The sequence below is a fragment of the Oryzias latipes genome, chromosome 14 (assembly GCF_002234675.1).
Source record: "Oryzias latipes chromosome 14, ASM223467v1".
In the NCBI taxonomy this organism is placed as follows: domain Eukaryota; kingdom Metazoa; phylum Chordata; class Actinopteri; order Beloniformes; family Adrianichthyidae; genus Oryzias; species Oryzias latipes.
In genome coordinates this window covers 29,857,897-29,885,626 of record NC_019872.2, presented here as the reverse complement: position 1 = coordinate 29,885,626, position 27,730 = coordinate 29,857,897, and the positions used below count along the sequence as shown (strand labels likewise).

Here is a 27,730-nt window from a genome sequence, read left to right as displayed (position 1 = left end):
TTGTCCCCTGCAGCGTTTGGTTCAGTCCTGAGTTTTGTCCCCTGCAGCGTTTGGTTCAGTCCTGAGTTTTGTCCCCTGCAGCGTTTGGTTCAGTCCTGAGTTTTGTCCCCTGCAGAGATTGGTTCAGTCCTGAGTTTTGTCCCCTGCAGAGTTTGGTTCAGTCCTGAGTTTTGTCCCCTGCAGCGTTTGGTTCAGTCCTGAGTTTTGTCCCCTGCAGAGTTTGGTTCAGTCCTGAGTTTTGTCCCCTGCAGCATTTGGTTCAGTCCTGAGTTTTGTCCCCTGCAGAGTTTGGTTCAGTCCTGAGTTTTGTCCCCTGCAGCGTTTGGTTCAGTCCTGAGTTTTGTCCCCTGCAGAGTTTGGTTCAGTCCTGAGTTTTGTCCCCTCCAGCGTTTGGTTCAGTCCTGAGTTTTGTCCCCTGCAGAGTTTGGTTCAGTCCTGAGTTTTGTCCCCTCCAGCGTTTGGTTCAGTCCTGAGTTTTGTCCCCTGCAGAGTTTGGTTCAGTCCTGAGTTTTGTCCCCTGCAGCGTTTGGTTCAGTCCTGAGTTTTGTCCCCTGCAGCGTTTGGTTCAGTCCTGAGTTTTGTCCCCTCCAGCGTTTGGTTCAGTCCTGAGTTTTGTCCCCTGCAGCGTTTGGTTCAGTCCTGAGTTTTGTCCCCTGCAGAGTTTGGTTCAGTCCTGAGTTTTGTCCCCTCCAGCGTTTGGTTCAGTCCTGAGTTTTGTCCCCTCCAGCGTTTGGTTCAGTCCTGAGTTTTGTCCCCTGCAGCGTTTGGTTCAGTCCTGAGTTTTGTCCCCTGCAGCGTTTGGTTCAGTCCTGAGTTTTGTCCCCTCCAGCGTTTGGTTCAGTCCTGAGTTTTGTCCCCTGCAGCGTTTGGTTCAGTCCTGAGTTTTGTCCCCTGCAGAGTTTGGTTCAGTCCTGAGTTTTGTCCCCTCCAGCGTTTGGTTCAGTCCTGAGTTTTGTCCCCTCCAGCGTTTGGTTCAGTCCTGAGTTTTGTCCCCTCCAGCGTTTGGTTCAGTCCTGAGTTTTGTCCCCTGCAGCGTTTGGTTCATTCCTGAGTTTTGTCTCCTGCAGCGTTTGGTTCAGTCCTGAGTTTTGTCCCCTCCAGCGTTTGGTTCAGTCCTGAGTTTTGTCCCCTCCAGCGTTTGGTTCAGTCCTGAGTTTTGTCCCCTCCAGCGTTTGGTTCAGTCCTGAGTTTTGTCTCCTGCAGCGTTTGGTTCAGTCCTGAGTTTTGTCCCCTCCAGCGTTTGGTTCAGTCCTGAGTTTTGTCCCCTCCAGCGTTTGGTTCAGTCCTGAGTTTTGTCCCCTGCAGAGTTTGGTTCAGTCCTGAGTTTTGTCCCCTGCAGCGTTTGGTTCAGTCCTGAGTTTTGTCCCCTGCAGAGTTTGGTTCAGTCCTGAGTTTTGTCCCCTCCAGCGTTTGGTTCAGTCCTGAGTTTTGTCCCCTCCAGCGTTTGGTTCAGTCCTGAGTTTTGTCCCCTCCAGCGTTTGGTTCAGTCCTGAGTTTTGTCCCCTGCAGCGTTTGGTTCAGTCCTGAGTTTTGTCCCCTGCAGAGTTTGGTTCAGTCCTGAGTTTTGTCCCCTGCAGAGTTTGGTTCAGTCCTGAGTTTTGTCCCCTCCAGCGTTTGGTTCAGTCCTGAGTTTTGTCCCCTCCAGCGTTTGGTTCAGTCCTGAGTTTTGTCCCCTGCAGAGTTTGGTTCAGTCCTGAGTTTTGTCCCCTGCAGAGTTTGGTTCAGTCCTGAGTTTTGTCCCCTGCAGCGTTTGGTTCAGTCCTGAGTTTTGTCCCCTGCAGCGTTTGGTTCAGTCCTGAGTTTTGTCCCCTGCAGAGTTTGGTTCAGTCCTGAGTTTTGTCCCCTGCAGCGTTTGGTTCAGTCCTGAGTTTTGTCCCCTCCAGCGTTTGGTTCAGTCCTGAGTTTTGTCCCCTGCAGAGTTTGGTTCAGTCCTGAGTTTTGTCCCCTGCAGAGTTTGGTTCAGTCCTGAGTTTTGTCCCCTGCAGAGTTTGGTTCAGTCCTGAGTTTTGTCCCCTGCAGCGTTTGGTTCAGTCCTGAGTTTTGTCCCCTGCAGCGTTTGGTTCAGTCCTGAGTTTTGTCCCCTCCAGCGTTTGGTTCAGTCCTGAGTTTTGTCCCCTGCAGCGTTTGGTTCAGTCCTGAGTTTTGTCCCCTGCAGAGTTTGGTTCAGTCCTGAGTTTTGTCCCCTGCAGAGTTTGGTTCAGTCCTGAGTTTTGTCCCCTCCAGCGTTTGGTTCAGTCCTGAGTTTTGTCCCCTCCAGCGTTTGGTTCAGTCCTGAGTTTTGTCCCTTGCAGCGTTTGGTTCAGTCCTGAGTTTTGTCCCCTGCAGAGTTTGGTTCAGTCCTGAGTTTTGTCCCCTGCAGCGTTTGGGACAGTCCTGAGTTTTGTCCCCTGCAGTGTTTGGTTCAGTCCTGAGTTTTGTCCCCTCCAGCGTTTGGTTCAGTCCTGAGTTTTGTCCCCTCCAGCGTTTGGTTCAGTCCTGAGTTTTGTCCCCTGCAGCGTTTGGTTCAGTCCTGAGTTTTGTCCCCTGCAGCGTTTGGTTCAGTCCTGAGTTTTGTCCCCTGCAGCGTTTGGTTCAGTCCTGAGTTTTGTCCCCTGCAGCGTTTGGTTCAGTCCTGAGTTTTGTCCCTCCAGCGTTTGGTTCAGTCCTGAGTTTTGTCCCCTCCAGCGTTTGGTTCAGTCCTGAGTTTTGTCCCCTCCAGCGTTTGGTTCAGTCCTGAGTTTTGTCCCCTCCAGCGTTTGGTTCAGTCCTGAGTTTTGTCCCCGTTTTTTTTTTTGTCCTCAGCGTTTGGTTCAGTCCTGAGTTTTGTCCCCTCCAGCGTTTGGTTCAGTCCTGAGTTTTGTCCCCTGCAGAGTTTGGTTCAGTCCTGAGTTTTGTCCCCTGCAGCGTTTGGTTCAGTCCTGAGTTTTGTCCCCTGCAGCGTTTGGTTCAGTCCTGAGTTTTGTCCCCTGCAGAGTTTGGTTCAGTCCTGAGTTTTGTCCCCTCCAGCGTTTGGTTCAGTCCTGAGTTTTGTCCCCTCCAGCGTTTGGTTCAGTCCTGAGTTTTGTCCCCTGCAGCGTTTGGTTCAGTCCTGAGTTTTGTCCCCTCCAGCGTTTGGTTCAGTCCTGAGTTTTGTCCCCTGCAGCGTTTGGTTCAGTCCTGAGTTTTGTCCCCTGCAGAGTTTGGTTCAGTCCTGAGTTTTGTCCCCTGCAGCGTTTGGTTCATTCCTGAGTTTTGTCCCCTGTAGCGTTTGGTTCAGTCCTGAGTTTTGTCCCCTCGAGCGTTTGGTTCAGTCCTGAGTTTTGTCCCCTGCAGAGTTTGGTTCAGTCCTGAGTTTTGTCCCCTGCAGCGTTTGGTTCAGTCCTGAGTTTTGTCCCCTGCAGCGTTCGGTTCAGTCCTGAGTTTTGTCCCCTCCAGCGTTTTGTTCAGTCTTGAGTTTTGTCCCCTCCAGCGTTTGGTTCAGTCCTGAGTTTTGTCCCCTGCAGAGTTTTGGTTTCAGTCCTGAGTTTTGTCCCCTCCAGCGTTTGGTTCAGTCCTGAGTTTTGTCCCCTCCAGCGTTTGGTTCAGTCCTGAGTTTTGTCCCCTGCAGCGTTTGGTTCAGTCCTGAGTTTTGTCCCCTGCAGCGTTTGGTTCAGTCCTGAGTTTTGTCCCCTGCAGGTTTGGTTCAGTCCTGAGTTTTGTTTGGTTCAGTCCTGAGTTTTGTCCCTCCAGCGTTTGGTTTAGTCCTGAGTTTTGTCCCCTCCAGCGTTTGGTTCAGTCCTGAGTTTTGTCCCCTCCAGCGTTTGGTTCAGTCCTGAGTTTTGTCCCCTGCAGAGTTTGGTTCAGTCCTGAGTTTTGTCCCCTGCAGCGTTTGGTTCAGTCCTGAGTTTTGTCCCCTCCAGCGTTTGGTTCAGTCCTGAGTTTTGTCCCCTCCAGCGTTTGGTTCAGTCCTGAGTTTTGTCCCCTGCAGCGTTTGGTTCAGTCCTGAGTTTTGTCCCCTCCAGCGTTTGGTTTAGTCCTGAGTTTTGTCCCCTCCAGCGTTTGGTTCAGTCCTGAGTTTTGTCCCCTCCAGCGTTTGGTTCAGTCCTGAGTTTTGTCCCCTGCAGAGTTTGGTTCAGTCCTGAGTTTTGTCCCCTGCAGCGTTTGGTTCAGTCCTGAGTTTTGTCCCCTGCAGCGTTTGGTTCAGTCCTGAGTTTTGTCCCCTGCAGCGTTTGGTTCAGTCCTGAGTTTTGTCCCCGGCAGAGTTTGGTTCAGTCCTGAGTTTTGTCCCCTGCAGCGTTTGGTTCAGTCCTGAGTTTTGTCCCCTCCAGCGTTTGGTTCAGTCCTGAGTTTTGTCCCCTCCAGCGTTTGGTTCAGTCCTGAGTTTTGTCCCCTCCAGCGTTTGGTTCAGTCCTGAGTTTTGTCCCCTGCAGCGTTTGGTTCAGTCCTGAGTTTTGTCCCCTCCAGCGTTTGGTTCAGTCCTGAGTTTTGTCCCCTCCAGCGTTTGGTTCAGTCCCGAGTTTTGTCCCCTCCAGCGTTTGGTTCAGTCCTGAGTTTTGTCCCCTGCAGAGTTTGGTTCAGTCCTGAGTTTTGTCCCCTGCAGCGTTTGGTTCAGTCCTGAGTTTTGTCCCCTCCAGCGTTTGGTTCAGTCCCGAGTTTTGTCCCCTGCAGAGTTTGGTTCAGTCCTGAGTTTTGTCCCCTGCAGCGTTTGGTTCAGTCCTGAGTTTTGTCTCCTGCAGCGTTTGGTTCAGTCCTGAGTTTTGTCCCCTCCAGCGTTTGGTTCAGTCCTGAGTTTTGTCCCCTGCAGCGTTTGGTTCAGTCCTGAGTTTTGTCCCCTCCAGCGTTTGGTTCAGTCCTGAGTTTTGTCCCCTGTAGAGTTTGGTTCAGTCCTGAGTTTTGTCCCTTCCAGCGTTTGGTTCAGTCCTGAGTTTTGTCCCCTGCAGCGTTTGGTTCAGTCCTGAGTTTTGTCCCCTCCAGCGTTTGGTTTAGTCCTGAGTTTTGTCCCCTCCAGCGTTTGGTTCAGTCCTGAGTTTTGTCCCCTCCAGCGTTTGGTTCAGTCCTGAGTTTTGTCCCCTGCAGAGTTTGGTTCAGTCCTGAGTTTTGTCCCCTGCAGCGTTTGGTTCAGTCCTGAGTTTTGTCTGGTTTGTTCAGTCCTGAGTTTTGTCCCCTGCAGCGTTTGGTTCAGTCCTGAGTTTTGTCCCCTGCAGCGTTTGGTTCAGTCCTGAGTTTTGTCCCCTGCAGCGTTTGGTTCAGTCCTGAGTTTTGTCCCCTGCAGCGTTTGGTTCAGTCCTGAGTTTTGTCCCCTCCAGCGTTTGGTTCAGTCCTGAGTTTTGTCCCCTCCAGCGTTTGGTTCAGTCCTGAGTTTTGTCCCCTCCAGCGTTTGGTTCAGTCCTGAGTTTTGTCCCCTCCAGCGTTTGGTTCAGTCCTGAGTTTTGTCCCCTCCAGCGTTTGGTTCAGTCCTGAGTTTTGTCCCCTCCAGCGTTTGGTTCAGTCCTGAGTTTTGTCCCCTCCAGCGTTTGGTTCAGTCCTGAGTTTTGTCCCCTGCAGCGTTTGGTTCAGTCCTGAGTTTTGTCCCCTCCAGCGTTTGGTTCAGTCCTGAGTTTTGTCCCCTGCAGAGTTTGGTTCAGTCCTGAGTTTTGTCCCCTGCAGCGTTTGGTTCAGTCCTGAGTTTTGTCTCCTGCAGCGTTTGGTTCAGTCCTGAGTTTTGTCCCCTGCAGCGTTTGGTTCAGTCCTGAGTTTTGTCCCCTGCAGCGTTTGGTTCAGTCCTGAGTTTTGTCCCCTCCAGCGTTTGGTTCAGTCCTGAGTTTTGTCCCCTGTAGAGTTTGGTTCAGTCCTGAGTTTTGTCCCTTCCAGCGTTTGGTTCAGTCTTTTGCCGATGTCGCCCAATAACAAACAGTATGACATCTTATTGTTTTCAGTAATAAAAGGTTAATCATGTATCTGAAACAAGACCAGGTGTGTGTGTGGGGGTGGGGGTGGGGGTGTGTGGGGGGGTCTCTGGTTCCGCCCTAGAGACCAGGAAGTTCTGGATGTGATGATCTGACCTGGAAGTTCTTTCTTCCTGTAGAAACGCTAACCACCTTTTCTTCTCTGTCTTCCTCCTTCCTGTTCTTCATCTTCGTCACTAAACCATCACCTCCTCTGGGTCATCCTGCTTTCTTTCATGCCCTCCTGTTCCGTGGTGGTCCTTCTTTCTGCTCCTGGGGGGATGCCCCCTCCCCTCCCCTGTGTCTGTTGCTTCGTCTCCATGTCTTTGATGTCTTTGTGTCGTGGTTGTTGTGCGGCTGCTGTCTGTCAGGCCGCTTGGACAGCCCCTTCTTAAGGCGGCAGCACAGCCCCACCGCCAACCCCCCACTGCGGGGCTCCTCCCCCCTCTGCACGCCGCCACCACGAGCTCGGACGCAGCCTGCTGCCAGGGCTGGTAGGTACAGAGGAAGAGCGTGGATGCCAGACACCGCCCCCCAGGACTGATGAGGACGACTTCAGCAGTGGAGACGTGGTCTTATCTGGGATTTAACGCCAAGAACGTCCAAAAGTCCAGCGTGTTCTCACAGGGAAGCGTGTTCTCAGAGAGAAGCGTGTTCTCAAAGGGAAGCGTGTTCTCACAGGGAAGCGTGTTCTCAGAGAGAAGCGTGTTCTCAAAGGGAAGCGTGTTCTCACAGGGAAGCGTGTTCTCACAGGGAAGCGTGTTTCTCAGAGGGAAGCGTGTTCTCAGACGGAAGCGTGTTCTCACAGGGAAGCGTGTTCTCAGAGGGAAGCGTGTTCTCACAGGGAAGCGTGTTCTCAAAGGGAAGCGTGTTCTCAAAGGGAAGCGTGTTCTCACAGGGAAGCGTGTTCTCACAGGGAAGCGTGTTTCTCAGAGGGAAGCGTGTTCTCAGACGGAAGCATGTTCTCACAGGGAAGCGTGTTCTCAGAGGGAAGCGTGTTCTCACAGGGAAGCGTGTTCTCACAGGGAAGCGTGTTCTAACAGGGAAGCGTGTTTCTCAGAGGGAAGCGTGTTCTCAAAGGGAAGCGTGTTCTCACAGGGAAGCGTGTTCTCACAGGGAAGCGTGTTTCTCAGAGGGAAGCGTGTTTTTAGACGGAAGCATGTTCTCACAGGGAAGCGTGTTCTCAGAGGGAAGCGTGTTCTCACAGGGAAGCGTGTTCTCACAGGGAAGCGTGTTCTCACAGGGAAGCGTGTTTCTCAGAGGGAAGCGTGTTCTCAGACGGAAGCGTGTTCTCAGAGGGAAGCGTGTTCTCACAGGGAAGCGTGTTCTCACAGGGAAGCGTGTTCTCAGAGGGAAGCGTGTTCTCAGAGGGAAGCGTGTTCTCACAGGGAAGCGTGTTCTCACAGGGAAGCGTGTTCTCAGAGGGAAGCGTGTTATCACAGGGAAGCGTGTTCTCACAGGGAAGCGTGTTCTCAGAGGGAAGCGTGTTCTCAAAGGGAAGCGTGTTCTCAGAGAGAAGTGTGTTCTCAAAGGGAAGCGTGTTCTCACAGGGAAGCGTGTTCTCACAGGGAAGCGTGTTCTCAAAGGGAAGCGTGTTCTCACAGGGAAGCGTGTTCTCACAGGGAAGCGTGTTCTCAGAGGGAAGCGTGTTTCTCAGAGGGAAGCGTGTTCTCAGACGGAAGCGTGTTCTCACAGGGAAGCGTGTTCTCACAGGGAAGCGTGTTCTCAGAGGGAAGCGTGTTATCACAGGGAAGCGTGTTCTCACAGGGAAGCGTGTTCTCACAGGGAAGCGTGTTCTCAGAGGGAAGCGTGTTCTCAGAGGGAAGCGTGTTCTCAGACGGAAGCGTGTTCTCACAGGGAAGCGTGTTCTCACAGGGAAGCGTGTTCTCAGAGGGAAGCGTGTTATCACAGGGAAGCGTGTTCTCACAGGGAAGCATGTTCTCACAGGGAAGCGTGTTCTCACAGGGAAGCATGTTCTAACAGGGAAGCGTGTTCTCACAGGGAAGCGTGTTTCTCAGAGGGAAGCGTGTTCTCAGAAGGAAGCGTGTTATCACAGGGAAGCGTGTTTCTCAGAGGGAAGCGTGTTCTCAGAAGGAAGCGTGTTCTACCAGGGAAGCGTGTTCTCACAGGGAAGCGTGTTCTCAGAGGGTTCTAGTCGTGATGAGCCTCTGTCCAGCAGATGGCAGTGTACATTCCCATTGTCTGTATATGAAAGCTGGACGGACCCCACCCCCCTCACCCCCCTCCATAGAAAGTGTTTCACTTCCTGCTCCAACCAAATGAACTCCGTTCAGGCCACATTTTTTCACCATACGGATGCCGCCATGTTGGAGCCAGACAACAGTGAGCAGTGATTGGTCTGAGTTTCTATGGCAACCGCCCTCCCCCATCAGGTGGAGTGAGCTTGTTGGAAGGCCACTATTGAAAGCAGGTTACACAAATCTGTCCAATGTTTTGAATGTTGGATGTGCAGGCAGCAGGCTCCGCCTACTTCTACTGAGGCACCTGATTGGTCCGTTTATAACTTGAATAACATAAACTTAAAAATATCATGAAATGACAGAGGATTATCAAGAAGAAGTTAAAAAAGAAATCAGAGCCAGAATGGTTATTCTGACATGAATACCAGGGGGCGGGGCCACTCAGTCCAGTTCTCAGATGCAGTCTATGGTTCACATCCACTATCAATGACATCAGCAGGGCTTGTGGGGGCGTAGTGTCTTCCAGGGTGGAGGGAGTGGGGCTGAACATCAAATGCGTCATATCTCTAGAGAATCAGCAGACTCAATGGTCACAGCAGATCCGTAGGGAACCAGAACATTCTGAACCCTGATCTGGACCACCTCGGTGAAGTCCGAGCGCCGATCACATCGGTAACTGCAGACACACCGACGGACTCTGAGGATTGTCCGGATCATCCGATGTGAGACCTCAAAGTCCAGAAACACAAGCGCGGATCCAAACACTGTTGTTCACAACAGACTAAAAACACGGGAACAGCAGATCACGGACTTGTTCCACCTTTGTGACAATGAGCAAAAGGAAAAATGTAAACAATTAGCATCAGACTTTGCTGAAACGTTCTCCAATCTTCAGCCTCCGGGTTAGAAAGCTTTTTCTAATGATCTGCTGCTTCAGTAAATGACAGTTGCTGCTGAATCCTAAGCAGACGGTGCAGAGACGGCGGGGACCGACCTCCAGGTCTGCGTGGGTCTGTCTGTGGCTCTGTCTGTCTCAGTCCAGTCTGTCTGCTTTAGATGTCAGCTGATCAGAAATTCTCTTCTTTTCTTACACTTTTGTGGCTTCAACCTGCAGCAAAGTCATTTCTGTCAGAGAAATTAACATTTCTATCTTCTCCTTTGTCTTCTGACCTGCTCTCATGTTGGATGGCATCGTGGCCCGGTCCACACCCTCTCTGTCACTCACAACCCGCCACCGCCACCTTTAACCCTAACAACAACCTGTGAGTGGTTGTGCAGCGCCTTTTCACCGGCTGCCAGACCGTAGTCACTGTCTTTGATGCCTGCCTACGTACATCACAGGACGTACGCCTGCGGTTGTACATGTGCAGACATCTGCAGACGCCTGCAGACGCCTGCGTACATCTGCAGATGTACATCATAGGACATGCACCTGTGGACGTGCATCAGGAGACGTACCCCTGTGGATGTTAGGCTGAGGATGTACCTCCTCAGGTGTACGTCTCCAGAAGTCTGCAGATGTTTCCGCAGTCTGGGAAAGTACTTCTGTGGACGTCTGTGGACGTCTGTGGACGTCTGTGGACGTCTGTGGACGTCTGTGGACGTCTGTGGACGTCTGTGGACGTCTGTGGACGTCTGTGGACGTCTGTGGACGTCTGTGGACGTCTGTGGCGTGTCAATGTGGATTAAAAAGACCATAATGATGATCTTGAGTTTAAGTAAACAGAGAAAAAAACCACGAACAAACAGAGTAGCTAAGGCGGAACTTCCAGGTTACAGAACAGTGATGGAAATAAGAACAGAGAGCAGACAAAACACAACGACAAACTTTCCACTAAAGAACGTCTGGCTGTAGAAATGATATTGGTGCACACATACGCTCACATTAAAAGTCTTTGTTAGATGTGACTTCATGTGACGTCATCCAAACGAAGCTGCGTTTAGAACATCTGAAGTAGAAATACTTCCAAACCAAAGAAAAGGAAAAAACGCTTCTGTCAACAATCAGGAAAAACGGACGGAGGAAACATTCAGGGCTGAAAATGCAGATGAAGCGAATCTTCAGCCGAATCGTACATTTCTCAGAGGAATGTGACTGAACAGAAAAAATCAGCAGAGACGTGCTGACTCAGCAAAATGCAGTTAAAGAAAAATCCAACATTGTTTCTTTTATCAGAAGTGATACGTTAGCATTTCAAAAATGATCCTAAAACGAGGCTTTTCTCAAACCTAAACGATCAGAACCTCCAGAATAATTGGACTTTTCCTGAGAATGAATCGGTCAGACATGGCGGGATCCTCATTGTGGTCTTCATCGTGCACGTTCTAGACGACTGTGTGGTGACGTGACGGTTCTTGTCGGTGATCTTCCTCGTGAGGAGGTTTGGTCAGCAGAACTCAGCGTCCCTGCAGAGAACCACAGACCTGATCCGGTCTTTGGACCGTGTTGTCTGTGGTGGAGCTGAAGCAGCTCAGCATCAAAAAGCCTCTGAAACAGGAACAGCCGCGCCGAAGCTTCAGGTTCTTCTGGAGACGGTCCAAAACCTTTGGAATGGACTTTAAAAACCAAAGAATGTTTGGATTTTCTCTAAACCTTGTGATGCGCCTGAATCTGGCGTCTGAGTGAACTTCGGGTTTTCCTGTTTGACTTTTTATGTCTGCACAGAAACGTCAGAAAAACCAGTTTTCAAAAGCTGCACTGTGGAAATGTAGATTTCCTCTGAGTTTCTGACTTTTTCTCTGCAATCCTAACCATGAAGGAGAAGTTCTGCCACCAGACGGTAAAGGAGTTCATGGGTGTCAGGAAAACAAAGGCATTTTAGAAAAACGTCCCGTCTTTGTCATCGTGTGTTTCCTTTTAAGGGAATGATGACGATGATGATGCAGCGAGCAGAGATTCAGCCGCGGCCGCCACCTCCCCCATTCCTAAAATCGTCACCACGCCCATCAAAGAGGACTTCAGCAGGGAGGAGGACCTCTGGGGTGAGGAGGAGCAGGTCTTCAGAGGAGCAGGCGGCCACCAGGAGGCGCCAGAGCCTCAAAGCTGAGACTCAACAGCTTTTTGCTTCATTACCGTCTTTCCTTCAGACCCAGAGCCGGAGCAGAAACCGCCGGTCCAGGAGTCGACGGCCACCAAGCCTGTGCAGAGCGTCGCCCCCCAGTCCCGAGACCCCCCCAGCTTCTCCACGTGGGACTCAGGATCGGACAAGCTGGTCAACCTGTGGGATGGAAGCTCCGCCCCTATATCCAACCTGACCCAGACCTCCAATCTGGTGGATCTGATGGGAGACACGGATGTTCTCCATGACGACGCCCCCCCCAGCACCGCGGCGGCCAGCAGCCGGCCTCAGCCTCTCCTCAGCTTCGACGAGGTGGTGGACGGCAGCTTCTGCCCGAGAACCGGCGCCGAGGACGACCCCTCCAGCCTGGTGGACATCACAGGCTCAGACCAGATGACCCTCAGCTACCAGCACGCCCTGCAGCACGCGTCCGGGGTGGGGCCACAGCTGGACGACGCCCAGCTGCTGATGACCAATGGCGAGCCGTTGTTGAAGGAGGGGACTCAGGTCTGACAGGTCCAGCCGCCTCACCCTCACCTTCTGCAGGTTTTTGATGAACGTGTCTCCGTCTGCTTCAGGCGAGCGAGGGATATTTCAGCCAATCACAGGAGGAGGAGTTTGGCCAATCAGAGGAGTCTTCGGCTAAACCAGCGCCGGTCTTTTATAACAGGCCTCCAGGTAAGAAACGGTGGAGTGGTCCAAGGTTCAGATCTCTGCCCAGAACCTTAAGGGTTCTGATGGAGAGGTTCTCCAGATGTCTGGTTTAGAGGGAAGATGATGGTGATTTTAGCAACTACCATTCGGTTCTCTTTTGGTTCCGGATCAGCATGGCCGTTCGTGGAGTCAGAGAAGAAGTTTGTTCTTTGGTGAGGTCAGGAGGTCATCTGAGGTCAGAGTCTGTGGCTCCGTCTGACCTTTCTGACCTGATCTCTGCTGAACTGAAGAACCACCGATGGATGAGAATCAATCTTTGGCGTTTCTGACACCAAACAGTCCTGTTTTCATGCAAGTTGATGGGGCGGTTGAAGATGGTTGGATTATTAGGAACAAACCTTCTTCCTTCAACATCTTTGAAGTTTAGCAGCAGAAACTGGAGACCGTGGTTCTAAAAGATGCAGCTTAAAATGTGGAGTTTTTATTTGTGATCAAATATGTTGACCTTTTATGTAAAAAGTGATTGTATAGTTCATATTTTTGAAGGTGGTCTGTAGACTGTTGGTGGTCTGTGGACTGAAGGTGGTCTGGACTCAGTTGGGATGTTTGTTACCAGCTGATGATGTCATAACACTGTAACAGAATCATTGTCTTCTGTGTGTTTTAAGGGTGAAATTAGAGACGGATTTAGACCTCGGAACAAACAAAATGAAAGGAGACTCAGCTAAGATGCTGGACCCCCCTCCCCCCTCCAATATTAACCTGCATAATCTGCTCTTTTGGGTTCAGAGATTGACATCACCTGCTGGGACACGGACCCCGTGGTTGACGAGGACGACGACTAACCAGCCTTTGACATCAGATCATCAGACCAGAAGGAAGCTGCTCATGAAGATTTCCTTTTTCTAAAAAAAACAAAATAACAAATAAACAAAAAAGTAGTCATATTATTATTAATGATACCAACAATAAGTCCTGCATCAAGTTAAGTTCTGTAATCATTTTAGAGGAAACAGCTTGATTGGTTTGTTTTTATTTATTTGTTTGTTTGCTGTCATGGCAACGGTTTGTCTGTGATTTCTTCCACACTGCTGCATATTAGAGACAACAGCGCCACACACTAGTCTGTAGAGCTTCTATTCAACTAACCCAGAGGATCAGTACAGCCGCCGTGTTCTTCACTCTTTCTAATCCCTACCTGAGCAAACTCACCTGTGGAGTCACTTCCTCGTGTATTAAACCTCACTGTCATGGTTAAAACGTGGAACTATTTATTTATTCTGGTGTTTGCAGACTGACACTCCCTTACACCTTTTTTAACCGCTCTCCTCCTTTATATGATTCTCAGATTAAATGGTTTGTTAATCTGATCCTTTTTTCAGTCACCTTTTTTTATGCTACCCCCTAGTGGACGAGCTGCAGCATCGCAGTCACACGTTTTCCTTCAGTTTTCTTTCCCTGTGAGTAAAAAGGCGTTTCTGACCCGTCATGGATGAACAGAGGCAGAGATTTCAGGTTTCAGGAGTTTCAGACTGAGGTTCAGAAACCTCCTCGGCACAACTTTGATCCTCTTGATGTTGCTACAAACGAGGAGGAAAGAGGGGAGAAAGCGACTTTCTGTAAGGCTGACAGGAAAGTCTGGATCACCGGTTCTCTGCGGATTATCAATCCTTTCACTTCATGGAAATGAGTCATCATTTTGAAAATCTCCTATTTCATCACCGTGGATGAAAAACCAAAAACAACCAGCTTTAAAGGGAAACTCCATGAAAATGCAGCAAACGATGATGATGAGGAGGAGAACAGCATCCTCTGCAAAAAGCAGAGATGACCCCCTGAGGTTCCTGAACCAGACCCCCTCCCGCCCCGAGCTGCTCCTCCTCTGGCCGCAAACATCAGCCAAGTCCAAAATATAGCAGTACCAGACTCACTGCTCGGGTCACACAGAGAGCAGACGCCCCTTTATGGGGGCCCGGACCCCACATTCCCAGAACCACCCCACCCCACCCCCCACCCCCACACACACACACACACTGCAATGGTCGACATCGAACCCTCTCTGAGAATGCACAACACACTGAACCACAGCACGGCTCTGTGATCAGGATGGAGAGCGGCTCCTCCTGAACCAGAGGTTGTCATGGAAACCGGAAAATGTTTACGATGAAAAGAACTGGAAACATCAGAATAAAATACGGCGTTTGCTTCTTCTCTGTCACACAAACGTTTTTCAGGATCAGTCTGAAGATCCTACGAAGCTTGAGAGAAACGCCCAAACGTTGACCGCCGTCCCCCACCCAGCAGGAAAGGTCTCTGCTGATGAAGGAAGGTGACGTCCACCTCAGATCTTCATCACTTTCTGCAGACCACTGGGGTCAAAGGTCATGACAGCTGTTCAATGCTCCACCTTTAGGGTGTTATTTGCTGTTTGGATCCAGGCTTTTCCTGATTTAGGTCTGCAGTGATGCTGATGCTGATCCTGATCCTGATCCTGATTCTGATCCTACAATTTGGAACCTCCTGACTTAGACGTCTTCTCTAGTCACCGCGGGTCAAACCCTGAAGGCCTTCCTGACGTCACACATTTCAGTGGAAATTAGTGGTCAAAGTTCTGAACAGTTTCAGACTTCCTGTCCTCAGAAGAAGCAGAGCTGATGTCTGCTGCCGGAGGCGGGGACACTTTCTCTGCAGATTATTATGGTCTGGGCTGACATTTCTGTTCCAATTGTGGTTTTTTGGGTAGAACTGCTTTGGCATGGAAACATTTTCAACTGAATTCAGATCTGCTGAAAGCAGGACCTTCAGACTGATTTACAGAGGAAAGCGACTCCTTCCTGCTGACGCTCTGATCTCATCTGCTTCTGTCAGAAACTTTATTATTTTTTATCTTTTGGCTCTGAAATGATGAAGCTGTGGGGGGCTGGGGGGGCTTTTGAAGTCTTTGTCAGGAATTGGAACATTTGCAGAAACACTGTTGGATTTTTCTGTTTCTCCTTGTAGACAATAAAAGCAATAAGAACAGCTGAGTGTGACGTTGTCCTTCCCCCCAAAACCCGACTGACCGTCCAAAGACCGGCAGCCAGAAAACACGAGTCTTCTTTATGTGCTCAACATCTGAGCAGGAAAGACCTGAAGACCCGGTTTTTTCTTTAGTGTTTCACTCATTGACTGTATCTGAGAGCTGGACTGAGTGGCCCCGCCCCCTGGTGTTCCAAACAGGAAGTGGCTCAAAGAAGCCAAAGTCCCACAGACTTCTACAGAGAAACGGCTGTTCCTCAGTCATTCTATTGGTCAGAAGAACTGGTCTGAATTCAACATCTTCTTGACCTTTTTTTTTCATGATTTTTCAAGTTATTCAACTTATAAACTGACCAAATAACATGCCGTAACCCTTGTTCTATCCTAGGCACTTTACCATTGGGAGTTGGGTCATCTAGACCCACTAGACAGTGCTCTGAACCTTTTTTCTTCAATGATTTGTGATCTTCACTGGTGTCCATGGATTACATGAAATCTTTCCACCTTTATCCACCTTTGTCATGGTAGGAAGAACACCTCAATGGAAGGGGGGAGGGGGGGTCATAGGACAGCACAAGGGTTAAGGAGAAGCTCTGCATTCCCATTTGGATCTTCCTCACATCAGAGGAACATCTCACGGCGAGGTGTGGGTCTGAAGGATCATCGGAGCAGCTCTGTGGTTTCCAGGAAGGGTCTGCATCCCCGACGGCCCTCCTGGACCTTCAGGAATGTGAAGCCTCCACAGAAACAGGATGTTCCTCCAGCATCAGAACACACGGCGTGTCTTTGGGAAACTGTAAAAACACGTAAGTGTTTCGAGAAACCGTCACTCATCCTGATCTTCAGAGAGAGGAGAACATTTATCTGTGGTTTCCTTGTTTTTCCATCACATGAACTTAAAAAATCAAACGCCAAACAATGATGTGGAGGTGGGCGGGGCTTGCACTTCAGCTGAGAGGACAGCTAGTTCTTGTTGCCATGGAGACACCGAGGACCTTGTGCTGATGCTTTCATTTATCCTGCTCATCTTCACGACTGAGCAGGTTGCCAGGCAACACAATTTTCAACAGAAGCCATCCCAAAATGAACAAAGACAGGAGGCCCTTTCTTTGAAGAAGACCTGAGTGAACGTCTTCATCTTCATCTCCAGAGGAAAATACTGCAGACGGATGGATTCCTGAAGCCGAGGAAACGTCCATCATCTTCGTCTGCGTTTGTCACGTTCTTCTCTGAAGATGATCTCCACATCCATCAGAACCAGACCAGAACCCGGTCCACGTCCGCTTTGGTCTGGGTCTGATCTGGATCCGGCGTGGACTTTGTTTCTTTCCTTCAGCTCAGTCAAACCTTTACTGATTTTGTAGAAGTAAACTAAACTTTGCAAATAGAAGCTCCCATTGGCCAGAAATCGTGGGGGCGGGGCAACGTCAGAAACTGAACTACAAGCTGCATCAGAGTCCTCCTCCTTCCATCCTCCTTTCAACCTCCGTCTGTCCTCCTTCCATCCTTCTTACATAACATCGTAGGCGGAGTCTTCTATCCCTCACAGTTTGACACAAAACGCTCGGTGGTGTCATCTGTTTCTCAGTTTGAAGGTTTGAAAACGTCTTCGTCACATGAACAGCTGCAGAACAAAGAGCTGCTGCAGAGCAACCAGAGCTTCAGAAGAACAACGCTGATGTCAGGAGACAACACAGCAGAAGCTCTATCCACCATCCATCAATCTGTCCATCCATCCATCCATCATCCATCCATCCATCATCGCAGTCAGAGCTCAGTAGAACCACATGTTCCTGTTTCTCTCAGCTCTGATGATTTTCTTACATTTTTCGATAGTAAAATCTCAAATATTAGACATAAGTTAAATCAAGTTATTCCTACTATCAGCCCAGAACAGGCTGAAGCGGTAGAAATGGAGGCATCCATAGAAACCTCTGTAACATTAGACTGCTTCACTGCTGTGGATCAAGCGGAAATAACATCAATTATTACGTCCTCCAAATCCTCAACGTGTCTGTTAGACCCAATTCCCACTAGACTTTTTAAAGAAACTTTTCCCCTAATTAATGATCCCATATTAACAATGATAAATGCCTCTTCATACCTCGTAACCCTTGTTCTATCCTAGGCACTTTAACATTAGGAGGTGGGTCATCTAGACCCACTAGACAGTGCTCTGAACCTTTTTTCTTCAATGATTTGTGATCTTCACTGGTGTCCATGGATTACATGAAATCTTTCCACCTTTATCCACCTTTGTCATGGTAGGGAGAACACCTCAATGGAAGGGGGGGGGTCATCTAAGCACAAGGGTTAAATGGTTGAAAATCCTCAAATGATCAAATCCTTCTGATGTTCAGCCACATGTGGGACTTGTCCTTGTTATGACACAAAGATAGATTTCCCAGTACGTGCAGGTGGTGCAGTGGATGTCAGAAGGCTGGTGACGGTTTTCCTGGGAGTTATTGGGGTTTGAGTCCCACATTTCTAGGATCTAACTGTCTTCAGGTATATAGTTACTTTTATTTAGGCATAAAAACATGTATTTTTATTCATATGAATATTTTTTACAGATATTGTTTTTAATCATTTTTTACGATACTACATTATGAGAGCTACATGGGTAAGAAGGGCAAATGAAACGAACAACAATTAGATGTAAGTCTGTTGCTGAAGGTCAGCAACAGACGCCCGGCTGGGTTTGCTGTGGAGGTGAACTCAGAGACAGTTTGACTGACAGTGATTTACAGGAGAAAAAATGAAATAATTTTATTACATTTGCTCTCCTCCATGAGACAAAACCACACAGACATGTCAAAAACTCCAAACCACGACTTCCATCAGAGGACGTTGAGTAAAAATCAACCTGAGAGGAAACCTGCCTGATGACAGCAGTTTGGTCTGCTTCCTCCCATCCTCATCCTCACGCCTGTCCTCCTGTCTGTTTCTGGTTTAGACCCCCCCCCCCCCCCGGCGGGATGCTGGTTCAAACACGGACAGTAAAAGATTGTCATGAATGCAGAAGCTGAGTTTGACCATAAAAGTTGCTCTTAGTGACGGGATAATGCTCGCCGTCCTTCATCTCTTCTGCACGCCAGTCTGAGAGGAAGTTACCGTGACAGCTCCCCCACCTGGGTCAAAGTGTGCCTCCCCAGCAGTGGATGCTGCCAGCTAAAAAAACAGATGAAGGTGGCGAGGAAGGCAAATAGTTCTCTGCAGCCATGGCAACGGCGGGCTGCCACAATGGGCTGCTGCGGGGGGGGGCATTAAAATAAAGACGTGGCTCAGCTCGCCGTTCGTCTTCACCTCGGTAACGCTCTTCCTCCTCTGCTCAGATGCTTCAGACTCACCAGCGGAGGTGTTAGAGCAACCCTCCCCCACAGGCAGTCCTTACCGAGCTGCTGGGGGGTTGACCTCCTGCTGCTATCCCGGACCCCCAGGAGGAAGTGCTGCGTCTCTGTGGTCTGTGGACCTCCGGGTTCAGACCGCCGTGCTCCGGCCTAGTAAAGGGAAGGCTGTCGGCATGCCGCAGCCAGGCTCCAAGCCCCTCAGTGTGTGGACCCCCTGAGGCTCTGCTGGCCCCCCCGGGGGCCCCTGACCCTTATAAGTCCTGGGCTCTCTGCGAGGCATGGTTGCCATGGCGGTGGCTGCCTGAACAGACCGGGCTCTGGGTGGGGTGAGGTTGTTGTGGTTCAGGTCCATGTTGGACAGGAGGTGACCCAGGGAGTCCCAGCGCTGCGAGGAGGGCAGGCGGTTGAGGGAGAAGTACCCCCGGTCCGGAACCCCCCCCCCAGCAGAGTGTTTGCAGGCCGATGGCGTGAACGCCTCAGCCGAGTCCCGGTTTTCCCTCAAGGGCGGCGCCGTGACACGAGGCGGAGCCGGCTTCAGGTAGGTCCCCCCTCGTGGGTCAGATAGCACCTCGCTGTACGGAGGGGGAGGGTCTTCCATCAGGACCGCCTCCTCGTAACATGGTGGCTTGCCGACAACATCTGTGTCTGATGGAGGGAGAAGAGTGAAGGTCACAAACAGACGTGGAAAAACGCTCAGTCACAGATTCAGTCGCACGTCTGTCTTAAGATCCAGAATCCTGTTCACCGTTGGGCTGAAAAGCATCATTTATGCTGGACAGACTTTCCTGTCGCCTTAGTTCATCCGGTTTCTGGATCTTTGCAGTACATTTCTGTGGTTTGTCTGCTTCCCTTCTGAAGAACCGGTGGAACCCCTGACTGCTCAAAGTCCCACTCAGACAGGAGTGAAGTAAAGAACTTTATATGCTGATGATACTTGACTTTAGCTTCAATACTATATGCTGTCTGAAAAAGATCGTATTTTTGACGTAGAAAGTACACTGGGCGGGGCCACAGGCTCCATGTTCCGCCCCTTTTCTGATCATCCACCTGCAGACCAACAGATCCATGAACGTCTTTGTTTTCCTGGTCTGAGCTGGAATCTGGATCAGAACTGGACGGACGGATGGATCTGATACTGCTGCTGTTTTTGTTGCACCGCTAATGTTAGGTTGGGGGTGAGGGGCTGTAAGCTAGCAGGAGAAAGAGTGTTAACAGATAGATGATGGGAAATGAGTGCAGGCTTACTCCCTGCCAACAGTCCCGCCTACAACCCAGAGGTGAATTCCTAACGAATTCCTAGAAAACGACACCGGTTTTAAGATTTAGTCTAAAAACGTCATTGTGGTTTTTACACATCAGAGGACGACCGGAGCGGAGCTTTACAGAGCTGCACATGCTCTGGTCGAGGTGACAACCTGAACACTAAAGTGATTCGCTGCCTGCTGGGCTGCAGGGACGACCAGAGAGCGTCTGCTCGCTCTCTCACTGTGAGAGCCACACAGTTCAGGCTCACTCGGCCTCCGCTCTGCAAACTGAATACTGTTGATCCAACAATCGACCCCCTGTGAATAAATGCCCTCACTGAAGCAGAATCAGAGTGAAGGTGGACAGAGGATGATGACGATGGACGTCCCAGGCAGAGGAAGAGTGGACATTTGCTGTAATTCAACGTCTGCAGGAGATTCTGAATAACGTTAGAGTCCCCCTCCGGTCATCGTCTGATCGCTGTTCAAAGCCTTCCCAGTTGTCTCTTAATGATGATGCAGTTTTTAGACAAAATCCGCAAAGCTGTGTCGTTTTTTAGGACATAGTTTCTGCAGAGCGGCAGGAATTGTGGGGGTCCTGTTGGTGCAAAGTAAGCCTGCACTCATTACCCATCATCTATCCTGCTAGCTTACAGCCCCCAACCAAATATTAGCGGTGCAACAAAACAGCAGCAGCATCTGATCAGATTCCAGCTCAGACCAGAAAACAGACGTTCATGGATCTGTTGGTCTGCATCAGAAAGGGGCGGAGCAGAGAGACTGTGGCCCCGCCCATTGTAGTTTCTATGTAACACCTACAAGCTTTTTCCAACTGCATTTTTAATTCTGCTTCTGATTCACAACGATTTGAACAAAGAAATTCTTAGAAATGCAGCTTTGAGCTCAATTCTCTTTATCTTTGTCCTCCATCATCAGAAAAACACTACAAGGACGTTCAACTCAGGATTTCTCTTAAAGGAAGTTCATAGAAACCACCGGCAGAAAGTCCATACAAACAACAAGAACTGAACCTCAGAGGAAACAAGCGTCGCTAGGAGATCTGCAGGGAGCGTGACAACAGCTGGAACCTTTTCCCGGGAATGTTAGCGTACCTGAAGAATGAGACGTTTATACATTATTTCAGAAATTGCATCCAACCCTCTGGAGTTGTGTTTTTGCTGTTTGCTGGATTGTTGCCGTGGAGACAGGGGTATTTGTGGATGCTAATGTGGCCCCAGTCCATCAGACCCCCACTGCTCCTCACAGGTACCTGCAGGACCTGACTGTTTCTGTTCTGCAGCAACAGCAGAGAAAACCTGCTGCTGGGATTGGGTACCAACGGCACACTCAGCTGGAGGACGCGGCCGAGGAGAAGGAAGTCTGCATCTCTGCTTAGACTGCTGCCCCCGCCCCCCGGATAAGAGGAGGAAGATGGATGGAGGGATATTTGGTACAGTCCAGCAACATCAAGCAACCTCTCATGAGAAGACATACCTCGCTAACGTAAGGAAGGCCCAGTTATCTTCATCTTCATACACACACATCCATGTGGGTCACAGCAGAGCTCTGCCCTCCAGAAAAACCGTTTGGTTCACATGACAGATCTGGACCAAACTGACCTCCAGCGGATCTAACGGCTCTCATTTCCAGGATCATCTCTTTTAGTCTCCAAGCTTTGGATGGAGGAGAGATTCTGCCTGCTGAGTCCATCTGAAACGATGTTCCTGCTTCATCTTTTCAAATCTTTCCACTGATTTACCGTGTCTTTCTGTGTCACGTTGCACTAAAGTTGGCCTCTGCTTCTGTCAGAATGTTATTCAAATGATTTCTGAGGCTTCTGTTATCCGTGAATCAAACCGGTGAGAACGCATTGAGAGACAATCCTCCAAAAAACAACCGCTGACCTCATCCCACACTAAAACCTCTCATCGTTCAGATCTGGTCACCCGAACTGCATTCAGGCACATGTTGGTTCTGGACCGGTCCAATCTGCTGCCCACGCCGGGGCGCTGGCTGTTACCACAGGCAGCAATGCCCAGCAGGCAGGGAGGTGGGAAACTTGACAAAACGCCGACGTTCCATGTCTTTCTTTTTAACCACCTGGATGCTGGTGGTGTGATGTCATCCTCTGCTGTGTTTCTGTGGTTTTCTTCATGTCTTTATGTTTCTGCAGCAGTAATTAAAGGCTGACCTCAAAGAGGAGTCATGGAAAAGTTATTAATGTGATCAGAGGATAATTGGTAGCATTTACTGCTATTAGATCTGCTTTTATTTTGAAAAACTCAAAAGAAGAAATGATGTTTAAAGTTCTAATGCGGCTGAAGGAAAGCTAGTTTAAAGCTTTGTTTCCTGTTAGCGCTCACTGACTCCATGGCTCTAAATATTCAGATCCACTCCTTTTGCTTCCAAACGGATCTTATCTGAGTTCTTTATGACGGACGTTCATGGAACAGGAAGTTTCAGTGGAAACCAACGACAAACAGAATGGACTGAGCGGTCATCCCTCGTGGTTAGACACGCCCCTGCACAGAGATCCCTCGCTCAGTCCACGTGGAACCGTGAAAAAACCCAAACATACTGACGTGACAAACTGTCAGACCAGGACCGGGAAAAAACCAGACTTTGCTCAGAACCGTCAGGTTCCTGGAGGCAAACTTTACGATCAAAACAGCAGCTGTTCCTGATAAACTGATCATGTGATCAGATGTTTGGAAACTTTTCTGGTGAGCGTCTGATCCACTGGCTGAAGTGGCAGTGAAGTCACAGGTTAGAACCTCCATTTCTAACCAGATCAAAAATGGAACTCCAACCGTTTTCTATGTTCTTCAGAGCTAAACTTTCAAAATAAAAGAACCAGCTGACATTTCCTGAATGTTGATGAGTTTGTTGTCGTCGTCAGCTGTTTTCAGTCAGCTGTTCAACCCTGGATCGTGTTTTTCCTGTCATGTGTCTGAGTGACTGCTGCTGAATTACCCAGCATGGAGACCCATGAGGCTCTGGAGGTGGGATGAGGGGCGGGCGGGAACCCGGCGGGGCCACAGCTGAGCGGATCGGCCCCGGCCGGCCGCGGACACTGCTCTCGCAACCGCTCCTCGCGGCGCCGCTTCAGCCGGCGCTGCAGGAAGCTGCAGAAGCAGCAGAGCATGACGATGGCGGCCCACACCAACCAGAAGCCGGCGAAACAGGCCAGGAAGGTGTAGGTGCCGTGAGACATCACCATGGCGATGACGGGACCAGCTTCCTTCAAACGGCAGAACCTTTAACCGTGTGGAGTTCACAGAAACCGCAGCACATCTCCTGTTTCAGAGGAAGAGCTAAAACCTAAACCAGGAGGAGCCGGGTCCTTCAGGGACACCACATTCCAGGTCAGAACCTGGACCTAACCGGCCCAAATCCAGCAGAACTCTAATGTTTTACTGTCTTTGGGTTTTACAGAATCCAAACTGGAGCAGAAGTTATGAATCTCAGATCAAAATCTTTCCAGAGGAGGAAAATGACGCGTCAGGAAAAAGATCCAAATGAATCCAAGTTCCCCAACCCGAACCAGATCCTGCAGGTAAAGCCGAGTTCTGCGAGCTTCAGTCCCAAACAAACTCGCTGATGGGGAATCTTTTCCTGCGTCTGAAGGAGGAAAAACGTCCTGAGAGTTGGAGTCACAAAAGGGAAGAGGAAGCGTTGACAGGATGAAGGACCAGAGGAGGAGAGGTCTCCGCCCCCTTCAGAGCTGGGGGGCCGTCCTGACCGTCTGGACCCTGAATTCCTGCCGCTCAGATCCCAGCGGAGCTCCTGGACGTCCTGTGGATCTGCAAAGAAACAGCAGCAATGAGGACTCAGATGTGAGATCACATAACACAACAACTGCCTCCAGGGTTCCAGGTTAACCCTTGTGCTATCCTAGGCACGGGTCATCTAGACCCACTAGACAGTGCTCTGAACCTTTTTTCTTCAATGATTTGTGATCTTCACTGGTGTCCATGGATTACATGAAATCTTTCCACCTTTATCCACCTTTGTCATGGTAGGGAGAACACCTCAATGGAAGGGGGGGGGTCATCTGGACCCCATAGGATAGCACAAGGTTTAAACTCCCATTATCTGTCAACATCTAGATGTTTGTTCTCTGCATTTGACCCCTCCCCTGGGGGAGCGGGGAGCCGCGCTCAGGAACCATTTGGTGGTTCACCCCCCCAATCCAACCTCTAAGTGTCCCCCCAGCAGGGAGGCACTGGGTCCCCATTTTTAGAGTCTTTGGTATGACTCGGCCTGGATTCAAACTCATGACTTCCAGTCACAGGGTAGACACTATAGCACTAGGCCACTGAGCTGGTTAACAAAGTTTCTGCTTCTTCTCAACAAGATCAAGAAAAAGTAAATCCTCAAAACAAATGGAAGCTTGTGAAGATCCTACTGACCTGCAGGGGGCGGTGTTTCCTCCGACAGCTTCAGATCTGTTCTATTCTATTCTATTCTCCCGTATCGAGGAGGGTCTGAGGCCAGGGATGCCCCGTTTAGTTCAGTCTGCTTAGTTTAGCCATTACCTATTGAACTCTATGACTTCATGTTCTTTATGATTTATGTTTATTACACAATCACCGGCATGAAGCCCGTTGAGACGACTGTTGTTGTAAACATTAGGCTAATATTAGGCTATGTAAATAAAACTGAATTGAAGAAACTTCCATCAGGATCCCTGAAGGTCAGCGTTTCTGCTTTTCCTGGAATCATCTGTTGTTCTTTTTCTTCCTGTTACTCTGACTTTCTTAAGCTGGAAGAAACAATAAAGTTTTCACAACATTGAAGCCTCGTTTGGCTGTTGGGAGAGTCTCAAAAAATAGGGTTCTGTGTAAAACGTTCCAAAGAGTTCTGGAGGTTTTGGGGGAAGACGCTGGGCGCCTGGTCCGGAAACGTAGAAAAAAGTTTGGAGGATTTATTTAAAAAAGACGTCTTCCAGAAACTAACATTAAACTTCCAGACTGAAGCCTGTTTGGAAAAGAATTACCTGGAACCAGGTCAACTCACCAGGTAACCACTAGGGGGCTTCTTTTAAGTTCTCCACTGTAGAACAGCCTGACTGCATAAACGAATAGATTTATTATATTATAGATTTAAAAGCAAAAAACCTGTTAAAGCATCGAGACCGGACCGTCTGACGAAACTAACAACGAAGAGAAGTCAAGAACGTTCCAGAACGTTGGATGTTTGTTGTAGTCCATAAATGGTTGATGTGTAGTGACCAGTGTGGAGCACGGGGGCGTGGCTAACCTTTTCCTTGGTGCCTCTCTTGCACACCTGATCCTCATGTCATCACTGTCTTCAAAGGCCTTTCTCTTCTCTCTGCCAGATGATTCCTCTTAAGCTCCTTGTAACTGTCGGTCTGTGATTCAGCTTCTGGTCTGATTTTGTTCTCGTTTGACGAGGCATAAACGGGTAACCTGCCCTCCGCCTCAGACTCTGCTTTGGGTCCTTCCACTCACCATAACATGATGACGTTTTTCCCACAGCTGTCTCTGGTTCTCAATCTTCTGCGATGACAGACATCTCTGTGTTTGGCCTCTAGGAGGCGCTCTTTGCCCGTCAGCATCATTCCTAGAACCTCCTGGAATGATGGACAGGTGTTGAACCCATCCAGGATCACCTACTTCAAAGCTAAAGTCTGCTCGAAAAGGTGGATAGGCCCCGCCCCCACCAGCTTTAACCTGGAAGAGTTCCAGAGGCGGTTTCTGGAATGCAGCTGGAAAAGGCGGGGCCTCCCCCCTTCAGGTCATCTTCATCTACCAGACAGAATCCTCCCGCACGTCCATCATGAAGCTGCAGGAGTCCAGATCCAGAACTTTACCAGAACCGGCCGGGTCACAATCCGCTGACCACAGAAAGTTCTGTAAATGTTCGTCTGTAGGGATGGTTCTGAACCACGCCCACAACAGAAGAGAACTAGGAAACGATCCCTCACGCACGCGCCTTCAACCTCCTCTGACCACCTGTCTACCATGTCAGCCCGGCGAACCTGCGCGGGCTTTCATGGACGCACGCGCTCACAGCGTCCCGCTCTGCTCAGCTGCTGCGGGGGGGCTGCCTCCTGCAATATTCACGCGCGCACCAGTGACATCTCACCTGTGGCTCCTCTGCTGTTCACCTGAACCAAGTCCAGCTTCTCACCATCCGAACCCGCAGAGCTGTCCGCGCGCGCCGCTTCCTTCTGCGCGCGCAGCTTAAGAAGCAGCTTCACCTTGACCACCTGACTCCTCCTCCTCCTTCACTCCTCCTCATTCAGCAGAAGGAGCGCGTCGTGACGCGCTGCGCGTCCGTCCGCGTGTCTGGTGGGCTCTTGTACGGGCACGCGCTCACGCACAGAGAGGCGTGTTTTCTTTGAGGCGCGTTGAAAACAGGAGAGTTACTGAGATGTTCAGGCAGGAGCAGCGACCCCTGCCGGCGCAACCTCTGAACTGCAGCTCGCTCACCTGTTGATGCCCGACTGTGACGTCACACACACACCGTGGCACATAGTTCAAAGAAAAACTTTATCTAAACATTAATCCTGAAACGTTCTAGTTTTGATGTTAAACATTTAAATTCAAAAGCTTAGAAACTAAAAATAGAAAAAAAAGAACAAAACAAACAAGGAAAATATAAAGGAAGTCCTCACTTAAATGTTTGGCTTTACCTAACATCTACAGTGAGCAGAATAGAACAGAGCAGAATAGAATAGAATAGAACAGAGGTGCAGAGGTGAGTATGATAGCTGCAGACGACCTTCATCGGCTTAAAGAGACTAGAATGATGTGGTTGTCGGGCAGATTCCAGCCTGTGGACGCACACATCACACCTCTTCCTTTTTGGGCGTCTGCAGACGTGCAGTTGTGGCTGAACAGAAGAAGCTGCTGACTGTCTGTCTGCAGAGGTGGAGGCTCTGTGGTTCCGGCTCAGGTGACCCGTCTACCTGCAGCTCATTTGACTTCCAAAGAACCCCATTCAAACGAGCAGCTTCAGTTTCGCGCTCAGCTCCATCACGGAGCAGCTTCCATTCGGGATCCAAAGGGGTTTTCTGCTGTACCTTCAAATGTGTGACAGGCTTTGCTTCTTCAGGACATCTTTGGTGATGTCATCAGCATAGCAGTGCACTTGAATTTGACAGTTTTCCCCAACATTGTTTTCCAGTTGGGGGGGTGAAGAGTGGTGTAGAGTGGTTAACACTCCCGCCTCACAGTGAGGAGGCAATGGTTCGAACCCCAGCTGGGTTCTTTCTGTGCAGTTTGCGTGTTCTCCTGGTTCATGGGTGCATTTCCCCCCACACTCCAGAAACACGAATCATAAGTTCAATGATGACTAAAACTGACCTACGGGGTGAATGTGTGTCCCTGCAACAGACTGGTGACCTGTTCCAGGTGAACCCCGCCCTCACCCAATATCTAGGATAGGCTCCAGCAACCCTATAACCCCAAAAGGGATGCAGCTGGTTCAGAAGATGGATGGATGGATGGATGGATGGATGGATGGATGGATGGATGGATGGATGGATGGATGATGGATGGATGGATGGATGGATGGATGGATGGATGGATGGATGGATGGATGGATGGATGGATGGATGGATGAATGGATGGATGGATGGATGGATGGATGGATGGATGGATGGATGTTTTCATGAAAGTCAACACTGTATTTGGGATAGAAGAAAGAACATGAGGGCCAAATCAAGTGTCTGTTTTGAAAAACTCTCAGACTTTGGATCTGAATCTCAGAGGTCAGACGTTCTGCAGAGATGTGGACCTTCTGCTGAAGGTTCTGCACCAATAAAAGAACAACCAATCAAACAGCTGAAGGCCACAAACATAAATCTGGTCAAGATTGTTCAGATGAAAGAACAGAAAGTTAGTCACAAATTGTTTTTTGGAATTTAGCTAATAGTGAAATAAACATAGTTTTGTTTTTCAAAGGTGAATTGAAAGTAAAGACGTTTTTATCGCTTCAAATCTCAGACAGAAAGTCCCAAAGACAGATTTCTGCCTTCACATCTATTTTGTTAAATTATCATTCAAGCTGGGAATCATCTACGAGAGACACGACTAAACTGTCCACAAGCTACAAGGGGGACCTAGAACGGGACCCTGAGGAACACCACAAGTCAGTGCTCTTGGTTCTGATGTCTTGAAGTTGGGTCATGACATCTGGACTTCCAATCTTCTTTGGTTCTGATGTGTTTTGCCAGTTTTGTATGAATGACAATTTTTCAGTGTTGTGTTGCCATGGTAACACAAGACCTCCACCCACTAGTGGGCGGAGCCACATTCAAAGAAAAGTCAAAGATGTTTCTCTTTTTCTCTCCTTCTGTAATCCCACAGTTTT

At 49.6% G+C, this 27,730-nt stretch overlaps 2 protein-coding genes across 6 annotated transcripts in view; one reads left to right on the top strand and one right to left on the bottom strand.

The window, feature by feature from the left end:
- dbn1 (drebrin 1) overlaps window positions 1-14,796 on the top strand; it is a 51,190-nt gene extending 36,394 nt beyond the window's left edge. For 2 of the 5 annotated variants that reach the window (XM_023962422.1, XM_023962421.1), the window contains exons 11-15: window positions 6,233-6,355; window positions 10,925-11,044; window positions 11,150-11,628; window positions 11,700-11,799; window positions 12,565-14,796. In XM_023962422.1, the coding sequence (XP_023818190.1) occupies window positions 6,233-6,355; window positions 10,925-11,044; window positions 11,150-11,628; window positions 11,700-11,799; window positions 12,565-12,620 (878 nt within the window). In that variant the 3' untranslated portion in view covers window positions 12,621-14,796. The remainder of the gene's footprint in view (window positions 1-6,232; window positions 6,356-10,924; window positions 11,045-11,149; window positions 11,629-11,699; window positions 11,800-12,564) is intronic. The other 3 variants (XM_023962423.1, XM_023962425.1, XM_023962424.1) reach the window with 3 other exon arrangements.
- Window positions 14,797-17,536: 2,740 nt separating this feature from the next.
- On the bottom strand, window positions 17,537-26,585 carry prr7 (proline rich 7, synaptic). The gene is made up of 3 exons (XM_004086619.4): window positions 25,499-26,585; window positions 22,361-23,190; window positions 17,537-18,788 (listed from the first exon to the last, which is right to left on the bottom strand). The coding sequence occupies exons 2-3, from the start codon at window positions 22,605-22,607 to the stop codon at window positions 18,274-18,276; spliced, it is 762 nt and encodes a 253-aa protein (XP_004086667.1). The 5' UTR covers window positions 22,608-23,190; window positions 25,499-26,585; the 3' UTR covers window positions 17,537-18,273.
- Between the last annotated feature and the right edge of the window lie 1,145 nt (window positions 26,586-27,730).